The sequence below is a fragment of the Rhinatrema bivittatum genome, chromosome 4, assembly GCF_901001135.1.
Source record: "Rhinatrema bivittatum chromosome 4, aRhiBiv1.1, whole genome shotgun sequence".
NCBI lineage: Eukaryota > Metazoa > Chordata > Amphibia > Gymnophiona > Rhinatrematidae > Rhinatrema > Rhinatrema bivittatum.
The window spans coordinates 291,664,755-291,689,631 of record NC_042618.1 but is presented as its reverse complement, the minus strand read 5'-3'; the positions used below and the strand labels follow the sequence as shown (position 1 = coordinate 291,689,631).

Below are 24,877 nucleotides of genomic sequence, written 5' to 3'. Positions count from 1 at the left end.
TTTCTCAGATTCATAACACTGTCTCCTATCTCTCTCCCACCTGCCGCCCTCTCCTCTGGCAATTTATGTACCTTGTTCTTTCCGAGGGACTTGATCATCTCTTCCAAGTCCTTTCCGAAAAGCAGCCTCCCCTTGAAAGGCAGTGAATCAAGATGAGACTTGGAGGAAATATCCGCCGCCCAATTCCTCAACTAGAAGAGTCTGCAACTGACACTGCTGCTACCTCGGTCCTGGACGACGTATGTAGAAGTTCATAAAGAGTATCCGCACTATAGGCCACGACAGCTTCCAGCGCTCAGCCTGACCGGACTCCAAGGGTGATAAAGACCTGTCCATCTGCAGCTGCTGAACCCAGTGTAGGCTTGCTCTCAACAAAAAACTGCTACTCATTGCAGCTCGGACACCCAGCGCTGACACTTCAAAAATCTTTTTAAGGTGACCCTCCAGCTTTCTATCCTGAAGATCCTTGAGTGCCGTCACGCCAGTGACCAGAACGGTCGTTTTCTTAGTGACTGCTGACACAGTAGCATCCACCTTAGGTATCTTCAGGAAGTCCAGCACTTCCTCTGGAAGCGGATACAACTTGTCCATGGCACGCGTGACCTTCAGCCCTGTGTCCGGGGTATCCCACTCCCAGAAAAGCAAGGCAGTCATGGAAAAGAAACTCCTGGTGGGACCTCGGAGCCTCACCATAACTGGTTTACTGCGCTAAGCTCTGCGCTCTCAGGAGGATTGTAAATACCCAGCTCCTCCAAGACTGCTGGAATTAGCGGGCTTAGCTCCTCCCTGAAGAACAGTCTGACCACCTTGGGATCATCTCCCTCGACTGCAGATGCCTGTGAGGAATCACGGTCCGGATACCGAGGACCCAGCACAGGATCCATCCCCGAGAGGTCCTGCTCATCATCCAGTCTCAAACCCTCCAAGGAGGTGTCTGCTATCGGCACGAGCAGAGAAGACCTCATCTGCCACTGTTTCGGGTTCCTGCGCTTGACAGGAACCCCTGCCCTCTTAGTAGACCTGCCTCGGTGCTGCTTGGCTGACTTGCCAGCTTTGAACACCTTCTGCATGAAACGCATGAAGTCCGAGGCAAACGAAGGAGGAGGAGGAAGAAGAATCGGAGAGCTCCTCAGGCTCTCCGACGCCTGGTTCAGAACCCATATGGGATGCCCGGCCCCTGCCAGAGGCCCTAGCTTGCAGCGACAACGGAGGTGGGAAATCCCCCTCCCCCCGCGGCAGCCCTGAATGTGGACAAAATGGTCTCCATTCCCGTGCCCAGCGGGAAAGGGTCCTCCCTCTGGGGGCTGCCACAACGCAGAAAGCCTCCCAGGCTCGCGGGGCTTCCTTGATCTCTCTCCCTTATCCGCGCTAGACGGACCCTCCCCCCGGGGAGGCAGCGAGCACACGCGCATCCCCGCAGGCACTGCACACTGTCCCACGTGGTGTTATGGTGGTCGGGAAGCGATCGCAGCCCCAAAAGTAAAATTGCCTGCCGGGGGGTGGGGGGAGGGTTGGAGAGCTGCTGCCGCACAGGAAAAGCAGAGACATACCAAAAAAGAAGCACACAAACGTGCAACCTTTTTTTTTTTTTTTTTTTTTTTAATATCTTTAAAAAGCAACTTAGGCTCACTTGAATCCTCACAGAATGAGTGAACTGGGACCCTAGTGTCACCCTGAATGGCGGCAAGGCTCTGGGAGCTGCAGAAGGATCCCCAACCAACAGCTCTCCTGCCCCGAATACCAGGGGGGACGTTCCCACCAGGACCTCGCTACACCCTGGGAGGCTAACTGAATAACAGGTACTCTTTCCTGGTTTGTTTTTTTTAAAGTCTCAGACTGCAGGATTTTGCACCTCCACTATCTGCTGGAGACAGAGAAATACTGGCAGACTGCAGGTGGTACCTCGGATTAAGTGACAGAGTCAGTCAAAATTGCTCTGTCTCCATCTGCTGGATGGGAGGTAAAACCCAGCTGTCTGGACTGATCCGGGTATGTACAGGGAACATGCGTTTGTTAACAGTCATGCCTAGTCTGTTGGGATCGGAAGAGACGAAAAGCTGTGGGATATGACGACGTGGTCGAGTTCTCCTCAGATAATAGGTTAAGGCCTCCTTTCCAATCCAACAGACAGAGTCTTCTTCCTTTTATACGCATTAAAACTTGGAAACAACATGGCAGAACAATGGCATGAACCAAATGGAAAGCAACAACCACTTTAGGCAAAAACTTAAGATGAATGTGAAGCACTAACCTACTATGGAACACTAAGTCAGGAGAATGAGAAACCAATTCTTGTAGCCCGCTGAGTATTCTAGCCAAAGTGAGGATGACCAGAAGAATCATTTTCCTTGTCAGAAACTTCAAGAAAGCCAATTCCAACAGATCCTAGAGAGGTTTTATTGCTTGTGTTAAGACAATGTTGAGATCCCATGGCAAAGGAGGCTTTGCATACATACAAATCCTTCATGAAATCTGACCATAGAATGCATGAAAATGAGATTTCCATCCACCTGAGGGCAGCAAGCAGCAATGTCATAAAATACAGCTTGACTGATGATGCACTGAAATCCAAAGAGGAGAGGGAGAAGGAATACTAACACAGATCTCTCAGAGATAAACAATTTCAGGGAGCCTGCTGCGACAAGCATATAGCAGATCAGAATCCCACCTGACTAGAAAGTATCTAGAGCAGATCTGAACTTGCTCTGAAGAATGGACAGAAATTGCAGATTTTCTTTTTGCTTTCTGATACAAACAAGCCCATTAACAGGCTACTCCAGAGGTTAAATATGCCTGTATGCCACACCCAAGTACCAAGGGTGGGTATGAAAAATCCTGCTGAGATGATCCATCAATACATTGCAGATCTCGGCAAGGTAAGTTGCTATGAGATAAGCTCTGTGACAGCAAGCTCACTCCTAAAATTTTCACTGATTCCTGGCAGAGGCTCAAGAACATGTGTCCCCCTTCTTTGATCATCTGGAACACTGTCCCTTGATTATTGGTTTGGAAAAGAATCATCTCTCTCTGAAGGACAAAAGAGAAAAACGAACACCTACCAAATGGCTCATAGTTCCAAGAGGTCAATCTGGAACAGGGATCTGGATGAGGCAGAACTCTAAAAATGTCATCTATCTCCTGGATCTATCCACCAATGGAAGACTATTTCATCATCAGGTTACTGTATGCATCAAGGGCTGACACAGCTGAACACATTGAAAGTGGAGGACCCTAATGGAGACCAGATACATCATTGCTGCCCTGTATCTCAGGAACACCAGGAGTGCTTGGGCTGGAATAGGGTTCAATTCCAGCCAGATAGAGACCACTGCTAAAAGACAAAATGCCCAATCTGACGGAAGGAATGCTTCTGATGAGTCTAACCATGCCCCAATAAACCTCTCTGAAAACTAGTTACTAAAGAATCTGGGTTGACCTCAGCAGGGAGTTCAATATTGCTGCCTGAGAAGGTCCCATCACCAGCCAGGTCATCCAGGTAATGACAGATACCAATTTCCCAATGACTGAGGTGTGCCACCACTACTGAGGCTTTTTGTGAAGCTCCTCGAGGCCATTAAGAATCCCAAAAGGAACAACTAAAATGGTAGTGAGGAGAATTCACCACAAAACTTTTTTCCATGAGATGGATGGATGGGTATATGAACAAACACATCTTTCAGAACCAAGGAGCTTATTTGGCCCCCCTCCAGGAGGAAGGATAGGATGTTGTGGAGAGTGGAGAAATTACTTACCGTACCTGATAATTTTGTTTTCCTTAGTGTAGACAAATGGACTCAGAACAAGTGGGTTTATGCTCCCCTGCCAGCACATGGAGAGGAAACAAGCTGATATCACAGTTCACATAACTCTGCAGTGACCCCAGCCTGCCAGTATTCTCTTCAAAAGCAACTGTGGACAGACAGGCAAAAAACTTGATTAAAAATAGAAGATCAGAACTTTACTCAACCAACCATAAACACTGAACTCACCTAAGATTCTAGGTACCCCAAGCTAGGGTCTGGATGAAAACTTCCCAGTAACCTCTTGGGACCCGGAGCCCCACAGAAGGACTACTGGCACACTTATGCAGCAGCCAAGGATGGGAAGCTGCCATCTGTCTACACTAAGGAAAACGAAATTATCAGGTAATTCATTTCTCCATTTCCTTGCGTGTAGACAGACTCAGGACCTGTGAGATGTACCACAGCTACTCCCTAACAGGGTGGGAGGCTGTCCAAGATCCAGTCAACACCGCACGTGCAAAGGCTGCATCCTCCTGGGCCTGCACATTCAGATGATAAAACCCGGAAATAGTGTATAAGGAGGATCACATCACAGCTCGGCAGATATCAAAGGGAGACAACAGACTAACCTCCGTCCATGACACTGCCTGAGCCCTAACCTGAGTAGGCAATGGCTTTCCAGCATCTACATATGCAGCCATGACCACCTTCTTAATGCAAAGTGCTATGGTAGCCTGTAAAGCCGGAGCTCTCTGCTTACTCCCGCCATGGAGAACAAACATGCAATCCGTCTTCCGAAAAGACTCAGATCTCCAGATACCGCATGACAAGACACTTAACATCCAAGGAGCGCAAAAGATGAAACTCATCTGCATCCCTGACCTTATCCAGGGGTGGCAAGGAGATGGACTGATTCAAATGAAAGTCTGAGACTACCTTGGGCAAGAAGGATGGAACAGTACACAGCTGTAACGACCCTAGAGTCACCCGAAGGAACGGCTCACGCCAAGACAACGCCTGCAGCTCAGAAATCCGACGTGCAGAACATATAGCCACCAGGAACATAGTCCTCAAAGTCAACAACCATAAAGAAAGGCTATACAGTGGTTGGAATGTAGGGCCCGCCAAAAAGTCCAGCACCAAATTAAGACTCCACAATGAAACCGGTAACCTCAAGGGAGGCCTAAGGTGTTTCACTCCCTTCAAAAAATGGGCCACTTCAGGATGAGACAACAAGGAAACACCATTCACCAGGCCTCTGAAACAGGCAAGAACCGCAACCTGCGCCTACAAGGAATTAAGGGCCAAGGCTTTATTCAATTCATCCTGCAAAAAGTCCAGAATGAAAGGAATCTTAACTGAACAAGAAAGAACACCCTGCTCCTCATACCAGAGCTCAAAGACTCTCCAAACCCACACATAAGCCAAGGTAGTGGAGAATTTGCGAGCACGGGAGTAAAGTAGCAATCACCGCAGAGGAATAACCACACTTTAACAGGCGAGCCCTCTCAAGGGCCAAACCATAAGACAGAATAGAGTTGGACCCTCGTGAAGAAATGATCCCTGCTGAAGCAGATCCATGTGCGGCTAAAGACGAAGGGGAGCGTCCACCAAGAGTCATTGCAAATCCACATACCAGGGATGCCTGGGCCAGTCCGGAGCCACCAGGAGTACTAGCCCTCTGGCCCTTGCTGGACAGGATAGTTCACAAAATTGAAGGCCACAGAGAGGAAAAGCATAAAGCAATCTGTCTTCCAGCCAGACCTGTACAACAGCATCTATTCTCAGGGATCATGGATCTCTCCTGCGACTGTAGAAGCAAGGAACCTTTGCATTTCAAGAATTCACCAGCATATCTAGGAACAGAAGGCCCTGGTGATCCACAATTAGCTGAAACACCTCGGCTGACAACATCCACTCTCCTGGGTCAGGACTCTCCTTACTAAGAAAGTCAGCTCTTATGTTGTCTTTTCCTGTAATGTGAGAGGCCAAAATCATCTGCAGATGACCTTCCGCCCATTCCATCAGCTGGTCTATTTCCTGCAACACTTGACTGCTCATAGTTCCTCCCTGGCAATTGACATAGGCCACAGTCGTCACTTTGTCCAAAATCACATGAACCACTTTATTCCACAGCGTGTGGCTGAACTGCAAGCATACCAGCCGTGCCACTTGGGCCTTCAGGCGATTGATGTCCCACGGGACTCTTCAGCATTCCAGCACCCCTGGGCCATTAACTCCAGACAGTGAGCCCCCCAACCACGGAGATTCACAACTTTCGTGAGTACAAACCAGGCCGGAGAGGACAAGGGAACTCCCTTTCTTAGAAGATCCTCCTACAACCACCACTGTAGGCAGGAGAAGATTTCCATCGACAAATGGAGCCAAACCGCATAATCCTGAGACTGCAGGTTCCAACGAAATAGAGCGTGCTGAAGAGGATACATATGTGCCCTTGCCCATGGCACCACTTCCATGGTAGCTGCCAAACTGAGTACCTGTAGGAAGGACCACACTGTCGGGCGTATGGTGTTCATCAACTGACGCACTTGAGACATCAATCTCTGGATCCGAACTTCGGGTAGGAAAACTCTGTCCTGTCCCATGTTGAACCAGACCCCCAGACTGGGATGGTTGAAGATTGCTCTTGGTCAGACTTGCCATCCAACCAAGCTCCTGCAATAAGGAGATCACCTTGTGTGCCACTAGGCAGCTCTCTTCCTGAGACTTGGCTTGAACCAGTCAATCATTCAAATAAGGGTGGCACAGGGATTCCTTCTTTTCACAAGGCCACCGCTACTACCACCACCACAATCTTGGAAAATGATCTAGGAGCGGTGACTAAACAAAAGGCAGCGCCCAAAACTGATAATGGCACCCCAACGCCGCAAAACGCAGAAAGTGTTGGTGTTCCAATTGGATAGGAATATGAAGGTAAGCCTCCAACAGATCCAAGGTGGTCTGAAATTCCCCCAACTGCACCGGCATCATTAGAGCGTAAGGTTTCTGTTCAAAAAATTAGTCACCTTCAAGTGACAGTGGACTCTCTTGAGATCCAAGAAGGGATGAAAGGAGCCCTCCTTTTTGGGCACAACAAAATAAATGGAATATCGCCCCATACTTCTTTGAGACGTGGGTACCGAACCACAGCCCTCAGTCTGAGGAGCTTTTGAAGCGTAAACTCCACTGCCTGCTTCTTCCGCGGGAAGTGGCAAGGGGACACCATGAACACATCCTGAGGAATACTGCGAAATTCCAGTGCATACCCTTCACTTATTAACTTCAGGACCCACTAGTCCGACATGATCTCGACCCATCTCATATAAGAAAGAGAGACGTCCCTTATTTCCTATTCTAGAAGGTGAGTCAGCAAACCTTCATTGGGAAGGTCCACCACCCGAGCCTGCTCCTCTCTTGGACTGCCGGGGCCAAAAGCCTGAGATCTACCGAAAGGCCGAGTCCACTGAAAGGTCATCCATCTGTAGGGATGAAAACGCCTGAAACCCCAGAAATGACCCCTCATACCAAAAGACTGCTGTAACTGTTTCTTATCCTCCAGTAATCAAGGCACTGGAGACTTGCCCCACTTACTGACCAGTTTCTCCAACTCGCTCCCAAACAAGAGCAAGCCTTTTAAGGGCATCTTGGTAAGATTGGCTTTGGAAGCTGGGTCAGCTGACCAATTTCACAACCAGAGGACACCAGACAGCCATCACCAAAACCACTCCTCTGGCCAAGGTCTGGACCAAATCACAGTCTGTGTCTGCTAAAAAGGGGGCAGCAGGCTCCTTAACCGCTCTGGAATTCCCTCAGACTCATCTACCTCCTGAGAGAGAAGCAGACAAGATCTCACCACTAGGGTGCAACAGGAGGCAATCTGTAAATTCATCGCCACTATCTCAAAGGCTTGATTAATAGCAGCCTCAATCCTTCAAGGCCGCTCCACCCTCTACGGGGATAGTCGTCCGCTTAAACATGGCACATTCCACAGCATCCACTTTTTGAAAAGGCAAACGCCGTCTCAAACCGTGATCCAGGGGGTGCAGGTCTTCCAATGTTCAACCGCCTTTAAAATTTGCCTCTGGGGCATCCTATTCCAGATCAATCAATTCCTGGATGGTATCCATCACTGGGAAAAAAACAAGAAGCTTGACGTAAGGAAACCAAAATGGGATTCTTCCACGGCTCTGACATAGCATCTGAACCAGGAACACCCAGCTGTTTCAAGGTCTGGGAAATCAGGGCCAGCAGTTCATCTCTATGAAAGAATCGCAACATGGTTCGATACGGTTCCAGCCCTGGAGGAATTTCCCCATCTTCTAGGGAATCCTGATCAACCTCATCATTAGTGCCATCCAGATTCCTGTCAGGAGCACGTGCAAGGAGCCGGGGCAAGCCCTGGCACTTAAGCATAGGACTGGAAGAGGGAGGAACCACCAGCTGAGGATCCGACCAGACAGAAATGGGGTAAGCGGGGGACTGCGCCTGAAGAAAGGCTTGTAAGCCTTGAAAAAATTTCACCCAAGAAAAAGCAGCTGGGTCCAGACCAAGCCCAGTAGGAACTGGAGCTGGACCTACAGAACTGACCTCGCCAGCGGAGAAGCCAGTCAAGGGAGAACCAAAATCTGGCGTCCCCCCAGTCAAGGCCGTCACCAACCCATCATCAGAATGGGAAAAGCCAGGCTTAGCAAAATCCGAGGAAGACAATTATCCCTAAGTGTCTGAGCAGCACTGACACAGGTTAGAAGCCAAGTCATGCTGAGAAGCCCTAATATGACAGACCACACAAATAGGAAGACGCTAAGGCTTCTTGCACGACCTGTGTACCAAATTAAGCGCATAAAAAAGTTTGTGCGCGTAAAAAGTGCACCCAAAAACCAGGCGCACAACGAATGCACAAAGCCGACACACTGCACACACTGACAGCCTATAGAGGGCAGTATAACATGCACAAGAGCAGCGAAAACGGTCGCTGTGGCCTACCTCGTGGCATGCAAGAAAAAAGCCTAAGTGCGGGGCCTAGCCCACAGGGGGCCACTCAACCCACCAGGCTGTCCAGTTCCTCAACCCCAACTGGAGCGGGAACAAACATAAGCAGAGCGCGCAGAGAACAGAGACCGGAGGAAGTCCTGAAACCCCTCTGTGTCTGATTCAGGTAAAACTTACTCTTTTTTTTTTTTAAACCTTACCTGAGCTCAGTGCTTACCAGCTGAGTACAGAGATTGTCTCCGCCTGCGAGGGGAGAGGACATCTGCTGTCACCGCCGCACTTGACCTCCTGCACCCGCTGCCTTTCAGCTGAACTAGCAGCTAAGTCCATCTGCTGGAGATGGAGAATACTGGTAGGCTGGGGCCACTGCAGAATTATGTATCCTGTGACGTCAGCTTGCTCCATCTCCATCTGCTAGCAGGGGAGCATAAACCCACTGGTCCTGAGTTCATCTGTCTACACGCTAGGAAACATTTATTTAGAACTTCTCCCTAACACTGTAAAATTCTGGAAATCCCCCTGATTTCTTAGGAACCTGACCTTAGCCATTTCTCACACAGGCTCTGAATACTCTACAGGATTCAGAAGAGCCTGCTGTTAAAAAGTATTGTACCATATACAAAGGAAGAGTTGCAAACACAGGCAATGAATATTGAAGTCTGGATAATTTTCTTCCCGAAACTGACCAACAACCTGAGGTCCTTGTCCTGGGTGGTGTTGGAAAAAACTGCAGAAGGACAGGAGGCTAGATTGCCTCACATTCCCATTACAGGTCCCAAATAATTAATAGGACTTCAGGTTGAGATGAATATTCAGGCAAAACAGGTAGTGGGACTGAAAGAATCCATATAGACCTTCTCTGAAATGGTGAGAAGAAGCTGAACTCCCTGAGAGCAGGGAATGGTTTGCCCACCGGAGCAGGAATAACTTCCATGACTGGCAAAACTGAAATTGTGACATGGAAGTGGAGGGATTCCACTAGTGGGAATGAAATGCCCATCCTGCCAAGATGTAAAGATAATCTTTACCAAATCCATGGGTCCGTGTGGCACTCCCAGATTAAGAGGGGGATCCCTGGGTGGGGTGGCCTTGACTTCTATGCTGGTGGCACCAAACACTTCCAGGCACAGTCCCCTAATGAAGCTGGATGTCCTGAGTATCTAAACAGATCCAAATGCCTCGAGTGCTTAGATAAAGCAATACCTCAACAAAGCAGTAACAGGAACCCTAAATCACTAGATGTACTGGTGCACATGCAGAACGGCTGCCAGACATGCTCCTGCATCAACCCATCTTTTTGCACTGATGTTCTCGTACAGTAACCATACTGAACATGTTTTTGCATCGAAGGCACCAGGCACATTTGTGATTCAACTTCGCCAGAGGTGCTTTTTTTATTTGATGTGTTTGAGCTTTGACATGCTTGTGCATCAACAGCACTGGATGCATTTTTGTGCTGGGTGCTGGGCATGTTTCTGCATCGAACATGCCAGAACGATTTTTATATCGATAGGCTCATGTATCAAAGTTTCCAGATGTGTTTCTGTATTGATGTATTCATGCATCAACACAATTTTGCAACGGTGTGATCCTGGGGCTCTTACAGCCTGCTCAGCCCAAAGGCTAGAAGGATCTGGAGACTGGCACCATAGGGAGGGGGAACCCTGCTCAAGAACACCAGTTCAACATGGTACAGAAGGGTTCAATTAGGATGCCCCACCGGGAGGCATCCTTGGCTACTAACCACAGACTTCTTGGAAACTAAGGAAACCAAAATATTAGTTATATTTTTTTTTTATTTACAGAAGCAGTGTTTGAAAAAGATAGAGAAAAACACCACCAAAAGGCAGAAAAGAGAGAGTGTAGACAACCATGCAGTAGCACAGATTGAGGGAATCATCATGCAGCATATGGGAGGGAAATCCCATGCATGCTCAGTAGAGTCAAAGCTCTACTAAGCTAGAGAGAAAGGTGTGTTCGGTACCACTGGATGACATCACCCACATGTCAAGGTTAATTCAGACCTGCATGTCAACAAAGAACTGTTTCTATGCACACCTGATACTGCACTGCAAAAACTGGGAGGTATGTTTTGTTTTCTGCAATGTAATACCACAAATATTGTTCTTTGCAAATAACCATCAGTCTGACCATAGAAAGCACTAACATTTAGAGAAAGGATTGTGAATGATAAATAGGTTAAATGCCTCAACAGTCCCCTATTTAAATGGAAAACAAAAAGATACAACATAGTTATTCCCATCTTTTGTTTGTTACAAGCTGATCATTTACTGGTAATATCAATTTCAAAGGTAAAGAGAATAAGTACAGAAAAAGAACCATCCTTACCATTTGTTCTTCTTTTTGCCTAACTTCTTGAGCACGTCGTTGTTCCTCCTTTGCCAATTTCTCCTGTTGCTTCTGAAGGTTCCGCAGCATTTCCTCATGGAATGACTTGGATGGTGGTTTATTGCATGCAGCAAGAAATGACTGCACACAGTCAGCAAGTTCATAAATCATTACCTGCAAGCAGCAACATTTGTCTCAGAAAAAGGAAAGAAAAACAGAATATAACCAAAGCATAGGAAGTTTACATGATGCTGAATATAGAAAAAAGTAAAGCATACTCATAACTGAGCACGTCAGTCACTGTTTAACAGAATATAGAGCTCCTTTGTACACAGGCATGTTGCAGCTGTGCCACTAAACACAATTCTTATTGACTACACAGCATATATTAATAATTTTCAAACTACAGTAAGAACTCCTCCAAAACAGGGAGGCAGGTAAATTATGTGAAAGGAAAATTAGTTTCTTACCTGATAAATTTTCGTTCCTGTAGTACCACGGATCAGTCCAGACTCCTAGGTTTTGCCCCCCCCCCCCCCCCTCTAGCAGATGGAGACAGAGATGTTTTTAAAACAAACTCCGCCTTACATAGGGATGGTGCCACCTACAGTCCGGCAGTATTACTCAATGTCAAAGCAGAATGACTTCAGAACTACTAGAACTATGTACAAGAACCCCTCAACTAGACAAAAAAAAAAAATACTTGGGTCACCGAACCCCTCAAGGAACGGAACCTGTGGACCCACTGACACAAGGACAATCCAAAACAGAATAGCATTTTCTGCAGATTTAACAACCAAAGAAATAGAGAACGAGCGAACTCTGCCATATATCTTATGGGCGGGACTCTGGACTGATCCGTGGTACTACAGGAACGAAAATTATCATGTAAGAAACTAAATTTTCCTTTCCCTGTACGTACCCAGATCAGTCCAGACTCCTGGGATGTACCAGAGCTGACCTACGTGGGGTGGGATCTGGAGAGGCCCACTCACAGCACACCTGCTCCAAACTCCGCAGACCCCGATGCCTGTACATCCAATCGGTAATGCCTTGCAAACGTATGAATGGATGACCATGTAGCCGCCCGACAAATCTCCTGCGGCGACACCAAGTGACATTCTGCCCAAGATGCTGCCTGAGAACGAGTAGAGTGAGCATGAAGCTCCAGAGGAAGTGGCTTACCACGCAATAAATAGGCCGAGTTAATGGCCCCCTTCAACCAGCAAGCTATGGTAGTCTTAGATGCCATCCTACCACGCTTGGGACCACTCCACAGTACAAACAGATGGTCCATCAGCCGAAAATCATTGGTGACCTCCAAATAACGTAATAACCCTCTGCGAACGTCCAGCCTCCCCAAGTCCCCAGACAACGCATCTGACCGATCTACGTCCAAGAAAGCCGGAAGCTCCATCGATTGGTTGACATGAAAGGCCGAGACCACTTTCGGTAGAAAGGAAGGCACCGTTCGTAAAGAAACCCCTGAATCCGAAATTCACAAGAACTACAAGAAAGAGCTTGGAGCTCCAATACTCTACGAGCCGACGTAATAGCAACCAGAAAGATAACCTTCAAAGTAAGGTCCTTTAGGTTGATCCTCTTCAAAAGCTCAAAGGGAGCTGAGACCAGAGCTTTGAGCATCAATTTCAAATTCCAAGACGGAAAAGGATGTCTCACAGGAGGCCGCAAATGCTTGGCACCCCGTAGAAAACGAACCACATCCGGATGTGCCGCCAAAGCCACACCATGAATGGTACCATGCAAACAGCCAAGCGCCGCGACTTGAACCCTCAGGGAGTTATACGACAAGCCCTTGGCTACCCCATTTTGAAGAAAACCGAGAATATCTGAAACAGAAGCTCTAGTGGGAGCAACCTCCCGCTCTAGACACCACGACTCAAAAATCCTCCAAACTCTAACATACGCTAAGTTGGTAGATGTCTTACGTGAGTTCAGCAGAGTCGCCACCACAGCCAGAGAATAACCTTTATGACTCAAGCGGCGCCTTTCAAAAGCCATGCCGCAAGACAAAAGCGCTCTACTTCCTCCAAACAGACGGGACCCTGATGCAGTAGATCAGGAAGATGTGAAAACCGCAGGGGTCCCGAGCACGCTAGGTTGAGGAGATCCACATACTAAGGATGTCTCGGCCACTCTGGAGCTACCAAAATTACCGCCGTTGGATGGAGCTCTATGCGCCGAAGTACCTTGCCGATCAGTGGCCAAGGCGGAAAGACGTAAAGCAGGATCCTCGTGGGCCAGGGAAACACGAGTGCATCCACCCCTTCTGCCCCCGTCTCTCTGCGCCGTCCGTAGAACCGCGGGGCTTTGGCATTCCGAAACGTTGCCATGAGATCCATGCTGGGCGTGCCCCATTCCTCGCAGATGATCTGAAAGGCCGCGTCCGCCAACTCCCACTACCATGGATCGAGGCGGAGTCGGCTGAGAAAGTCTGCCTGCACGTTGTCCTCGCCGGCTATGTGGGATGCTGCGATGTTGACCACATGCTGCTCCGCCCAGTTGACTAGCTGACGGGCCTCTACTGCCACTGGTCGACTCTTGGTTCCCCCCTGGCGGTTGATATATGCTACCGTGGTCGCATTGTCCAACAGGATTCTGACTGCCCTCCCCTGAATGAGAGGACGAAATGCCTGCAGCGCTAGCCATACTGCCAGAGTCTCCAGCCGGTTGATCGACCATCGGGACTCCTTGGGCAACCAGCATCCCTGAACCGACTTTCCCATGCAAACTGCCCCCCAACCGGAGAGACTGGCATCCATTGTAACCACGGTCCAGTCTGGAACCTCCAGGGGAACTCCACGAGAGAGACTGTCCACGACAGCCACCAATCGAGACTGGCCCGCGCTGCCTCCGGAAGTGGAAGCAAAAGGTGAAAAAGCTCAGAGACTGGATTCCAACGGGAGGTACCAGTTCCAAGGTGGAAATCATCAAGCCGAGCACCTGTAAGTAATCCCAAACTGTGGGAGGACTCTTGAGCAAGAATCCCCGGACTTGGGCTTATAGCTTGACAATTCGGTCTGCAGAGAGAAACACTCTGCCTTGCTGTGTGGAATAACTCCCCCAAATATTCCTGGGACTGCGAGGGCACAAGTCTGCTCTTGGATAGATTGATCACCCAGTCCAATGACTGCAGGAGCAGGAGTACCCTGTGAACTGCCCTCTGCGCGAGGTCGGCCGACTTTGCCCAAATCAACCAGTCGTCCAGATAGGGATGCACTAGCAGTCCTTCCCTCCGAAGCTGAGCCACTACCACCACCATTACTTTGGTGAATGTCCAAGGAGCTGTGGCCAGACTGAAGGGAAGAGCTTGGAATTGAAAGTGCTGGCCCAGGATTGCGAAGCGAAGAAACCGCTGGTGAGCCAGCCTTATGCAGATATGTAGATATGCCTCTGTGAGATCTAGGGACGCCAGAAACTCCCCTTTTCTGACAAAGGCCATGACTGAGCGAAGAGTTTCTTTGCGAAACCTTGGTACTCTCCGAGGCATCTACACTCTTGAGATCCAGAATGGGCCGGAACGCACCCTCTTTCTTTGGAACTATGAAGTAAATGGAGTACCGACCCTTCCTCCTTGCCTCTACGGGTACGGGGACAATGGCCTCTAGCTGCAGCAGCCGCTGCAAAGTGTCCTGAACTGCCTGACGTCTGGCCGCGTATCTGCAGGGAGAGACTAGAAACCGGTCCTGAGGGCACCGTGCAAAATCTAAAGCGTAGCCTTGTTTTATCACAGTGAGCACCCATTGATCCGTTGTGATCTTGACCCATTCCTCAAAATATAGGGACAGTCTGTCCCCTACCGCCGGCACAGAGGAATGGACCAGTGCCCCTTCATTGTGAGGATTTGGACCCCGGGGCGGACTGGGCTGTTCCCACTCTTCCGAATCTTCGGCCACAAAAAGGCAGGGACTAGGCTTGCTGCTTCGGTTGTGCTGGCCAAAAGGAAGAGTTAGGCATTTTAGCCAGTCGATATTGCCGATTCCCCCTGAATCTGGCTCTAGAAGAGAAGGAACCCCAAGACAGAGGCCTGTCCTCCGGCAACTGAAGAACTTTATTTTCGCCCAAAGATTGAATCATATCCTCCAAGACCTTGTCAAAAGGAAAATTAGTTCTTACCTGTTAATTTTCGTTCCTGTAGTACCATGGATCAGTCCAGACCGTGGGTTGAGCCTCCTGCCCAGCACATGGAGACAGACCAAAACTGAAAAGGGTATCCTACATCAGGACAGAGCCTACCCTCAGTCCTTCAGTATAACCATTGTCAAAGCAGAAAAGAACTAAGAAAACCCAGTAAGGAGATCAAGCAAGTAAACATGACTCAAAAGAGTAACAGAGGAAACAATTATGAACAAGGAATGAACTCAGCCTTAAGCAACACATAACACTGAAAGTCAGAGAAGGCTATGCCAAATTAATGGTCCTCAGGAGACTAAAACCCTTATTAACTCAAGCACACTTTCGAACAGTTCTGCAAGCACTAATATTCGCTAGCACAGACTATTGTAACACACTTTTCCTAGATTACCATATGCAACACTAAGACCACTGCAAATACTATAGAACTCGGCTGCCAGAATACTTACTGGAAAAGGCAGAAGGGATCATATCACTCAAACACTTGCCGATTTACACTGGCTGCCAATAGAACAAAGAGGGCAGTTTAAAACGCTATGCACAATTCATAAACTAATCAATGATGAAAATGCCGATTGGCTAAACACTGCACTATGATTGCATGTCCCCCAGAGAAATCTCAGATCGGCCAATAAAGCTCTACTAACCATACCCTCGGTCAAAACAGCAAAACTGATCCAAGTTAGAGAGAGAGCACTATCTTTAGCGGGGCCAATATTATGGAACGCATTACCACTCGAAATAAGATTAATGAAATATTTAAAACTCTTCAAAAAAAGTTTAACAACATGGCTCTTCAAAAAAGCCTTTCACAGTGAGGTCGATGAATAAGAACACAGACACACAGCTGAAAGTCACCCAAAAGCTTAATGCCTACTTTATTATTCTTATCATAATTAAGTATTAAATTAAGAGAAGGACAATATAAAATGTATATGATTATCCTATTAATAGTATAAATGGAAAATCCAATCCACTCTCCATATAGAGTATATTATTGAAACATGTAACCGAAAATGTATTGGCACCCTCTAGATCAGTGGTTCTCAACCTTTCTAATGCCGTGACCCCGCAATACAGTTCCTCATGTTGCGGTGACCCCTCGCCCCGCCCTCGCCCCGTGAGGGTGGGGTGAGGGCGGGGCTTTGGTCATATGGGGGCGGGGTTATGGATGGGGTTGGATTTTAGTGCACACTTATTTAATTATGACATTTATAATGTGAATGTAACTCAACTCACCATAGGTTCTCACATGCATGGCACACTGACCCATGATCGTCACGGGGCTAGATGTAAAAGTACAGTTTGTATCCACAGGAACCCCCCTGACCCACAATAATGGATGTAAAGCAAAATTATGACATTCCCCATACAACTCACCCTACAAAAAAGATATTCTGGTTCTAGTGACATCTCAGTAACAGCAACTCAAACTCCTTCTATTTCCAGGCTCAATAGCCCTACTTATGAAAAGACAGCAGTTTACCACCAATGCATGTCCTCTGAGAAAACACAACAAATAAGACCGATACAAACGCTTACATGCTAGCAAAATATCTCATCTCGGTAACAGACAAAGAACCGACCTAACATACTCCCAGGATCTGTAGTAATGCACATAAACTAATCCGCACACAGTTACACCTGTATTATGGAATACACTCAAACAGGAGCAACCCTATCTATGAAAAGGCAACACTACAAATATTAAATCAGGTCCTAAAAACCAATACACCTCTTATTAGGAAAACAGAACTAGCAAGCAGCTATAGATCCCCACACAGAAATAATTGTAAAACTATACTAATAAGCAGAATAAATGTTTCAAAACAGCTATGAACATCCAACAATTAAAAACTCATAAAAACTATTAAACATTCTCCAAACACCAATAAAATATTTCAAGACGCAGACATCACACAATTAAAATGGCAGTCAAGAAAAATAAACTTAAAAAGCCACCTTTACTTACCCCCTCCAGAAGCTCTCCTACTCCCCTTCCCTGCAGGCCGTGGCACTCACCAGAAGCAGCAGTAGAAGCTAAGCTCTATACTTATGGTCCTCTTCCTTAGTGCCCATGTCTCTCACACACACACACCATACCAGTCATGCCCCCATGACCAGTTTCTGTCTCTCCTGAACAGTTTCTCTCATGCCATACACACACACAGACTTCCCACTCCCGTGTTCTACTTACATATACGGGCTTCTCACTCTCATAATCACTTTCTCACACACACACACACCAGTCACCTTCCTGAACAGTTTCTTTCATGCCATACACACACACAGACTTCCCACTCCCGTGTTCTACTTACATATATGGGCTTCTCACTCTCATAATCACTTTCTCTGTCTCTCTCTCTCTCTCTCTCACACACACACACTCACTCACCAGTCTCTCACTCCCATGCTTGTTCTCTCCACATGCACAGGCTTCTCATTCCCTGAATCACATTCTCTCATATTCACACACACACACCAGTCTTTTTCTCTCACACGCACCATCACCTTACCAAGCAGTCTCTCTCTCTCATGCATGCACACTCACCCAGGTTTCTCACTCCCATGCTTTCTTTCACCCCCACAACACCAGGCTTCTTACGCCCATGCTTTCTCACATACCCAGACTTCTCACTTCCATGCTTTTTCTCTCTCTCACACACACACATCAGTCACCTCCCTGACTAATGTCTCACACTCTCACACATCAGTCATCTCCCTGAGCAATCACTTTCATTGTCTCTCACATACACACACACATCAGCTCTCTGACCAGTCAATCACACACAGGCTGGCTGGCTGCTTCTCTCTCTTTCTCTCACTCACTTCCTCTTCTCCCCCGAGCACAAATGGGAGCTGCAGCAGCCTCCGCTGGCCAAGAAAGAAGAATCCCATCGGCCGTGGGAGGCTCATGCTGCTGTCTCCTTTCTCCATTACCGGCTACTTCTATTGCTCGAGGACCGATGCTGCAGGCGCTGCTGCTACTTTTTCGCGCGGCTCTCTCTCCTTCCCGCGCACCGCGATTCACTTCCTGTTCCGGGTCACGGGGGGGGGCAGGCGCAGGAAGAAGAAAAGGCCCAGCCACGGGTGCACAGCTTCTTCTAGCGCCGCTGCCGTTCCCGCTGGGCTTGAACTTGCTGACAGCCCGGCGGCAACGGCAGCGGGAGAGACCGGGAGCGCGCAACACACCTGCCGGTGCTTGGCGGCGCCGCGGACCGGCAAAAAACTCCCACGGCCCGGCCCCAGTCCGCGGACCGGTGGTTGGGGACCCCTGCTTTAGGCGACCCCTGTGTTTGGGCGTTCGACCCCCGCCGGGGTCGCGACCCATAGGTTGAGAACCGCTGCTCTAGATAGTTTATAAAACAAACTTATTTACGTGCCTAATTGTAAACCATTGTGATGGTGCATTACTAAACGACAGTATAGAAAAGTTTTAAATAAATAAATAAATATCCTTGGACATCATATAGATGCTTCCGGTGTCTGTAAGATAATGATAGGTGATAGTCATCTAGAGACCTGTAGGAAGAGCGGACGGCAGAGAAGGAAGAAAAACCCAGGGAAGGGTGTCTGGACTGATCCGTGGTACTACAGGAACGAAAATTAACAGGTAAGAACTAATTTTCCTTTCCCTGTACGTACCCAGATCAGTCCAGACCGTGGGATGTACCAAAGCTTCCCTAAACCGGATGGGACCGAGACAGCCCCGCTCGAAGCACCTGCCGCCCAAATGAACCAAAAACCAGGGCATGCAGGTCTAGGCGATAATGCAGAGCAAAAGTATGCAGAGATGTCCATGTAGCGGCCCTGCATATTTCCTGTGGAGAGACCGACTGACTCTCCGCCCACGAAGTAGCCTGAGAATGCAAGGAGTGAGCCTTCAAGCCCTCAGGAACTGACCGACCCCGGCAAATGTAAGCCGAGGCAATCGCTTCTTTCAGCCACCGAGCAATAGTAGTCCGAGAAGCCTGTTTTCCCTTGTTCGGACCACTCCAAAGGACAAAAAGATGATCGGAGAGTCGAAACTCATTGGTGACTTTGGAGATAACAAAGTAACACCCGTTTCACATCAAGCCTGCGAAGATCGCCCCCATCGGGACCCGCGACATCCTCCACCGAGAATGCCGGAAGCTCCACCCACTGATTAACATGGAAGGAAGAAACGATCTTTGGCAAAAAGGAAAGGACCGTTTTGAGAGAGACTCCAGAATCCGAAAAACGCAGGAAAGGTTCCCGACAGGACAACGCCTGAATCTCCGAAACCCGACAAGCGGAACAAATAGAAACCAAGAAAACTGCCTTAAGCGTAAGGTCCTTTAGCGTAGCCCGACGGAGAGGTTCAAATGGAGCCACATAGAGAGCCCGAAGAACTAAATTGAGATTCCAGGACGGACATGTGTTTGGCGCCCTTCAAGAACCGAGCAACGTCCGGGTAGGATGCCAAGGGGTGCCCTTCTACACGACCGAGGAGAGAACGGAGAGCAGACACTTGGACGCGCAACGAATTGAAGGACAGACCCTTGGAGAGGCCCTTTTGAAGGAAGGAAAGGACCACGGATACTAGCGCCAAACGCGTCAAGACCCCAAGTCAGCACAGACATTCTCAAAGACCTTCCAAATGCGGACATAAGCTAATGAAGTAGATGGCTTACACGCCCGCAGAAGGGTGGTAATCACCTCTTCCTTGTAGCCTTTACGCCTCAGCCGTCGCCGTTCAAAAGCCAGGCCGCTAAACAAAAGCGATCCGCCTGGTCAAAAAATACGGGACCCTGCCATAGGAAACGAGGAAGGTGGCCGAGACGCAGAGGGCCGTCCGACACCAGATTGACCAGATCCGTGAACCACGGCCTGCGGGGCCATTCAGGAGCTACCAGAATGACCGGTCCCTCGTGGAGTTCTATTCTTTGAAGAACTTTTCCCACGAGAGGCCATGGAGGAAACACATGGAGGAGGACATCCAATGGCCACGGTAGAGCGAAGGCATCCACTCCCTCCGAGCAGTGCTCCCTCCAATGGCTGAAAAACCTGTTGGCCTTGGAGTTGGACAAAGTCGCCATGAGGACCAGGTGCGGAGGGCCCCACCTGTTGGTGATCAAGGTCATGGCTTCGTCCGAGAGCTCCCACTCTCCTGGATCGAGACACTGACTGAGGAAATTGGCTTGTACATTCTCCTTGCCCGCTATGTGGGAGGCCGCTAGACAATCCAAATGTCGTTCCGCCCAGGCAAGGAGTCGGCTGGCTTCCAGGGCCACTAAGCGACTCCGCATGCCCCCCTGCCGGTTGATATAAGCTACCGTCGTGGAGTTGTCGGAGAGGACCCTCACTGCCTTGCCTCGGAGCAGAGGTTAGAACTCCTGTAGAGCTAGACGTACCTCCCGGGCTTCAGCCGATTGATATGCCAGCGGGCTTGGACAGGGGACCAATAACCCTGAGTGGCCCGAGACTGGCAGACTGCCCCCAGGCGGTGAGACTGGCATCTGCGGTGACTATGATCCACTGTGGAGTCCAAAGAGGCATTCCCTTCAGAAGATGCAGAAGCGAAAGCCACCACTGTATGTCAGTGATGGTAGAGGCCGAAAGTGGAAGAACCGTCTGAAACTGTTCCGACACTGGTTGCCATCGGGAAAGCAAAGCTCTCTGAAACGGACGCATATGCGCAAAAGCCCACGGGACAAGGTCGATGGTGGAAGCCATAGTCCCCAGGACCTGGAGGTAGTCCCACGCTGCCGGGAGTGGGAGCAAGATAAGGCGGCGTATTTGGTCAACGAGCTTGGATGCTCGAGCATGGGGCAGAAACACTTTTCCGATCCAAGTATTGAAGCGCGCCCCCAGAAATTCCAACACCTGGGAAGGCTGGAGATGGCTCTTGGGAAAGTTTACTATCCACCCGAGAGAGGTAAGAAGATCCAGAACCCAGCTAACTGCCTGTTTGCAGAGGACTTCCGATTTGGCTCGCACTAGCCAGTCGTCCAGGTAAGGGTGGACTAGGACTCCTTCCCGGAGAGCCACCGCAACCACCACCATGACCTTGGTGAAGGTGCGCGGCGAGGTGGCTAGCCCGAAGGGAAGCGCCCGGAACTGAAAATGCTGGCCCAACACGTGGAAACGGAGATACTTCTGGTGCGCGGGACGAATTGGAATGTGCAAATACGCCTCTGTTAAGTCGAGAGAAGCCAGGTATTCACCGGGATGAACAGCTGCTATGACCGCCCTCAGGGTCTCCATACGAAAATGAGGTAACTTGAGGGCCCGGTTGACTCTCTTGAGGTCTAAAATCGGGTGGAAGGAACCCTCCTTCTTTGGGATGACGAAGTAGATGGAATACTGGCTGGTGCCAGCCTCCATCTCTGGGCCCAGGACAATGGCTCCCAGCTGCTGAAACCTGGCAAGAGTTTGAGCCACCGCTTCCCACTTCCGACGACCGCATGGCGAGACTACATAGAGGTCCAGAAGATCTCAAAAAAATTCTAACGCGTAACCATCTCGGATAATCTTGAGGACCCACTGGTCCGACGTGACCTTGACCCATTCCTCGAAGAATAGGGAGAGATGACCCCCAAGGTTGGGAACGGAGGAATGGGTCGACCGAATCTCATTGGGAAGCAGGTTTCGGGGTGGTACGCTGAGTTGCTCCATCACGGAAGGGCCGACGCCCTCAAAAGGGCTGAGACCAAGACTGAGACCGCACAGGATAACCACAAGCAGAAGCACCACGCCCCTGAGCCGCATATCGACGTTGACCCCGAAACCGGGTCCGGGAAGGCACAAGAGCTCGGGACTATTTCGGCTGGTCCTCCAGCAGCTTGTGGACCTTGTTCTCACCCAAGGAGTTAATGAGCTGCTCAAGGTCCTCGCCAAAAAGCAACTTACCCTTGAAAGGCATAGTGTCCAACCGCGCCTTGGATGCCGGGTCCGCTGACCAATTGCGTAACCAGAGGAGCCGTCTGGCGGAAACCGCCGTGGCCATTGCCTTTGCCTGAACGCGGAGAAAATCGTACAGGGCGTCCGCTCCATACGCAATAACGCCTTCCAACCTTTCAGCCTGCTCGGCCTCTGCAGGGGGAAGGTCCTGGGTGCCGAGAAATTGATGAACCCACTTAAGGCCAGCCCGCTGCATGAGACTGCTGCAAATAGTTGCCCGAACACCTAACACCAGTACCTTGAAGATACGCTTGAGGTGGAACTAAAGTTTGCGATCCTGTGCATCCTTCAAGGCCGCAGCCCCCACCACCTGAATAGTGGTGTGCTTGGTTACAGTGGAGACGGACGAATCCACTGTGGGAATTTTCAGCAGTTCCAGGCAGTCCTCCGGGAGTGGATAAAGCTTCTCCATGGCTCTCCCAATGCGGAGACCTGCCTCGGGAGCTTCCCATTCCCGTAGGAGAAGTAATTTGAGCATGGGGTGAAAAGGAAAAGCCGAAGTCTGGGCCTGTGTTTAGGTAGTGCTGCCATAAGAGTGTCCGCCGGTGGGCCTTCAACCCCTAATTCCTGGAGAGCACTGCAGGATCCACTAAGGGTGTAGTTTTTTTTATTAAATAACGCATCACTAAAGTTACAAGTTTAAAGATAGTTTTGTACTCAAAGCTGAGAATGACCTGGACATGATTCATCACATGTAACAATTAAACATTTATAACAAACTATGTTACCGAACCTTATGGCACCTATGTAAACTGACAAATTTTAGTATCATTACTTTTATGTGCCTTATTGTAAACCGTTGTGACGGTTCCTGCCGAACGACGGTATAGAAAAGACTTAAATAAATAAATAATTCTCAAATAAGCGCAGTACCCTGGGATCATCCCCTTCGATAGGGGGAAGAACTGCCAAATCCGCAGCAGATCCGGGTTTCCCAAAGGTGCCGGAGGGTCCGGGCAGACGGGGGCCCCCGAGACCACCCTCACCCGGACTGCCCCCTGCGGCTCCGGGTCCTCAGGGGCGAGCGGAGGGTCCAACTGTGGAAGTTTGGCCGGCGGGGGACCTGGGGAGGGGTCCTCCTCCTCCTGCAAGCTGGGCAGGTAGGATTTGTGCAAGAGGAGCACAAATTCTGAAGAAAAATTAGGTCTAGACTTGCCGGGAGGGGAAGGGGGGGGGAGAACCCCCAAAATCATCCTCCCCTGCGCCGAGCAGCCCCTAATTGGGAGCTGCTAAAATACTCAAAATGGCCACCGATCTCGCGGTTTGCCGACCCTGCCATGCGTCTTGAGGAGCGACCCCAGGTTAGATTTGGCTGCGCTGCCTGGGGGGGTCCTTCTCCACCCGAAAGGCACGCAGAACAGAGCCCCTTGTGCGAAATTCACGTTGAGGGCTCTCCACAGGCTAGGCAGTATTGTGATCGCGGCATTGCCAGTGAAGGGAGCCGCGATCACAAAGAAAAAACAGCTGATGAGACTGTCTGTGCTGCCGGCAGGAGAGGAGGCAGAGGACTGAACCCTGCTCGCTCCTGGCTGAACACCCGGCTGCCGACGACAGAGGTAAGAACTGTAAACTAGTGGGGAGACTTAATATATTAAAGAACACCTCCAAGTTATATACTTTATTTTTTTTTTTTTTTTCAAGAAAGGAAATAGTTTTGGTGCCCTGAAGGCACTGACAGGAGAAAAATCTCCTGACAAATTTAAAGGCAGCCAGGTGAGGGGGGAGTGACTGGACCACCAGTTTCACCCCCTTAGGAGCACCGGGAATAGGGGCTTAGGCTATACTGCAAAGCACAAGGGGAAAAGCCCCCCCAAGCCCCCCAAGAGCATGGAGACAGTGCTGTCTCCAAAAAAGAAAAGACAAAGCCAATTCCCCTTTTCTCTCTTTTTTATTTTTTTGTTTTTTTTACTAATATCCCCAGGGGTACTTGCTTGATCCTTTAGGAAGAAACCCGAAAACTGGAACTAGGGCCAAACGAGCCCAAATCAGGAGACTGCAGGTTGAGCTGATCCATCTGCTGGAGACAAATACTGAAGGCTGCAGGGAAGGCTCTGTCCTGATATAGGATACCCTTTTCAGTTTTGGTCTGTCTCCATCAGCTGGGCAGGAGGCTCAACCCACGGTCTGGACTGATCCGGGTACGTACAGGGAACAGTAATTTTCCTTTAAACGGCATAGAACCCATCTGGGCCTTGGCGGACAAGTATGCTGACCAATACCTCAACCACAACAGTCTACGAGCCAAGACCGCTGACACCATGGATCTCGATTGTCCACAACAAGTCGTGAAACGCATCAGCACAGTAGGCCACGGAAGATTCTAACCGACTCGCCCGAGCGGCTTCCTCCTGCGAAAAACCTGCATTGGCCTGTAATTGTTGCACCCAGCGGAAACTCGCTCTCATTGCGAAGTTGCTGCACATAGCTGCCCTGACTCCCAGGGCGGAGACTTCAAAAATTCTCTTAAGCTGGACCTCCAACTTCCGGTCCTGCAGGTCCTTGAGCTCCCATAACAGGTTACTCCCATAACAGGAACCGTAGTCTTCTTGGTAACCACGGAGATGGCTGCGACTACCTTGGGCACCCGCAGCATCTCTAGAGCATCCTCTGGCAGAGGATATAGCTTCTCCATGGCCTTTCCCACTTTCAACCCCAGCTCCGGGGTATCCCACTCCCGAAACAGCAAGTCTGTAGCTGAGAAATGAAAAGGGAAGACA

General features: G+C 49.4%; 1 protein-coding gene across 2 annotated transcripts in view; it reads right to left on the bottom strand.

The window, feature by feature from the left end:
- EIF2AK4 (eukaryotic translation initiation factor 2 alpha kinase 4) overlaps positions 1-24,877 on the bottom strand; it is a 546,008-nt gene that overhangs the window by 513,030 nt on the left and 8,101 nt on the right. For both annotated transcript variants that reach the window (XM_029600187.1, XM_029600189.1), the window contains exon 4: positions 11,082-11,255. In XM_029600187.1, the coding sequence (XP_029456047.1) occupies positions 11,082-11,255 (174 nt within the window). The remainder of the gene's footprint in view (positions 1-11,081; positions 11,256-24,877) is intronic.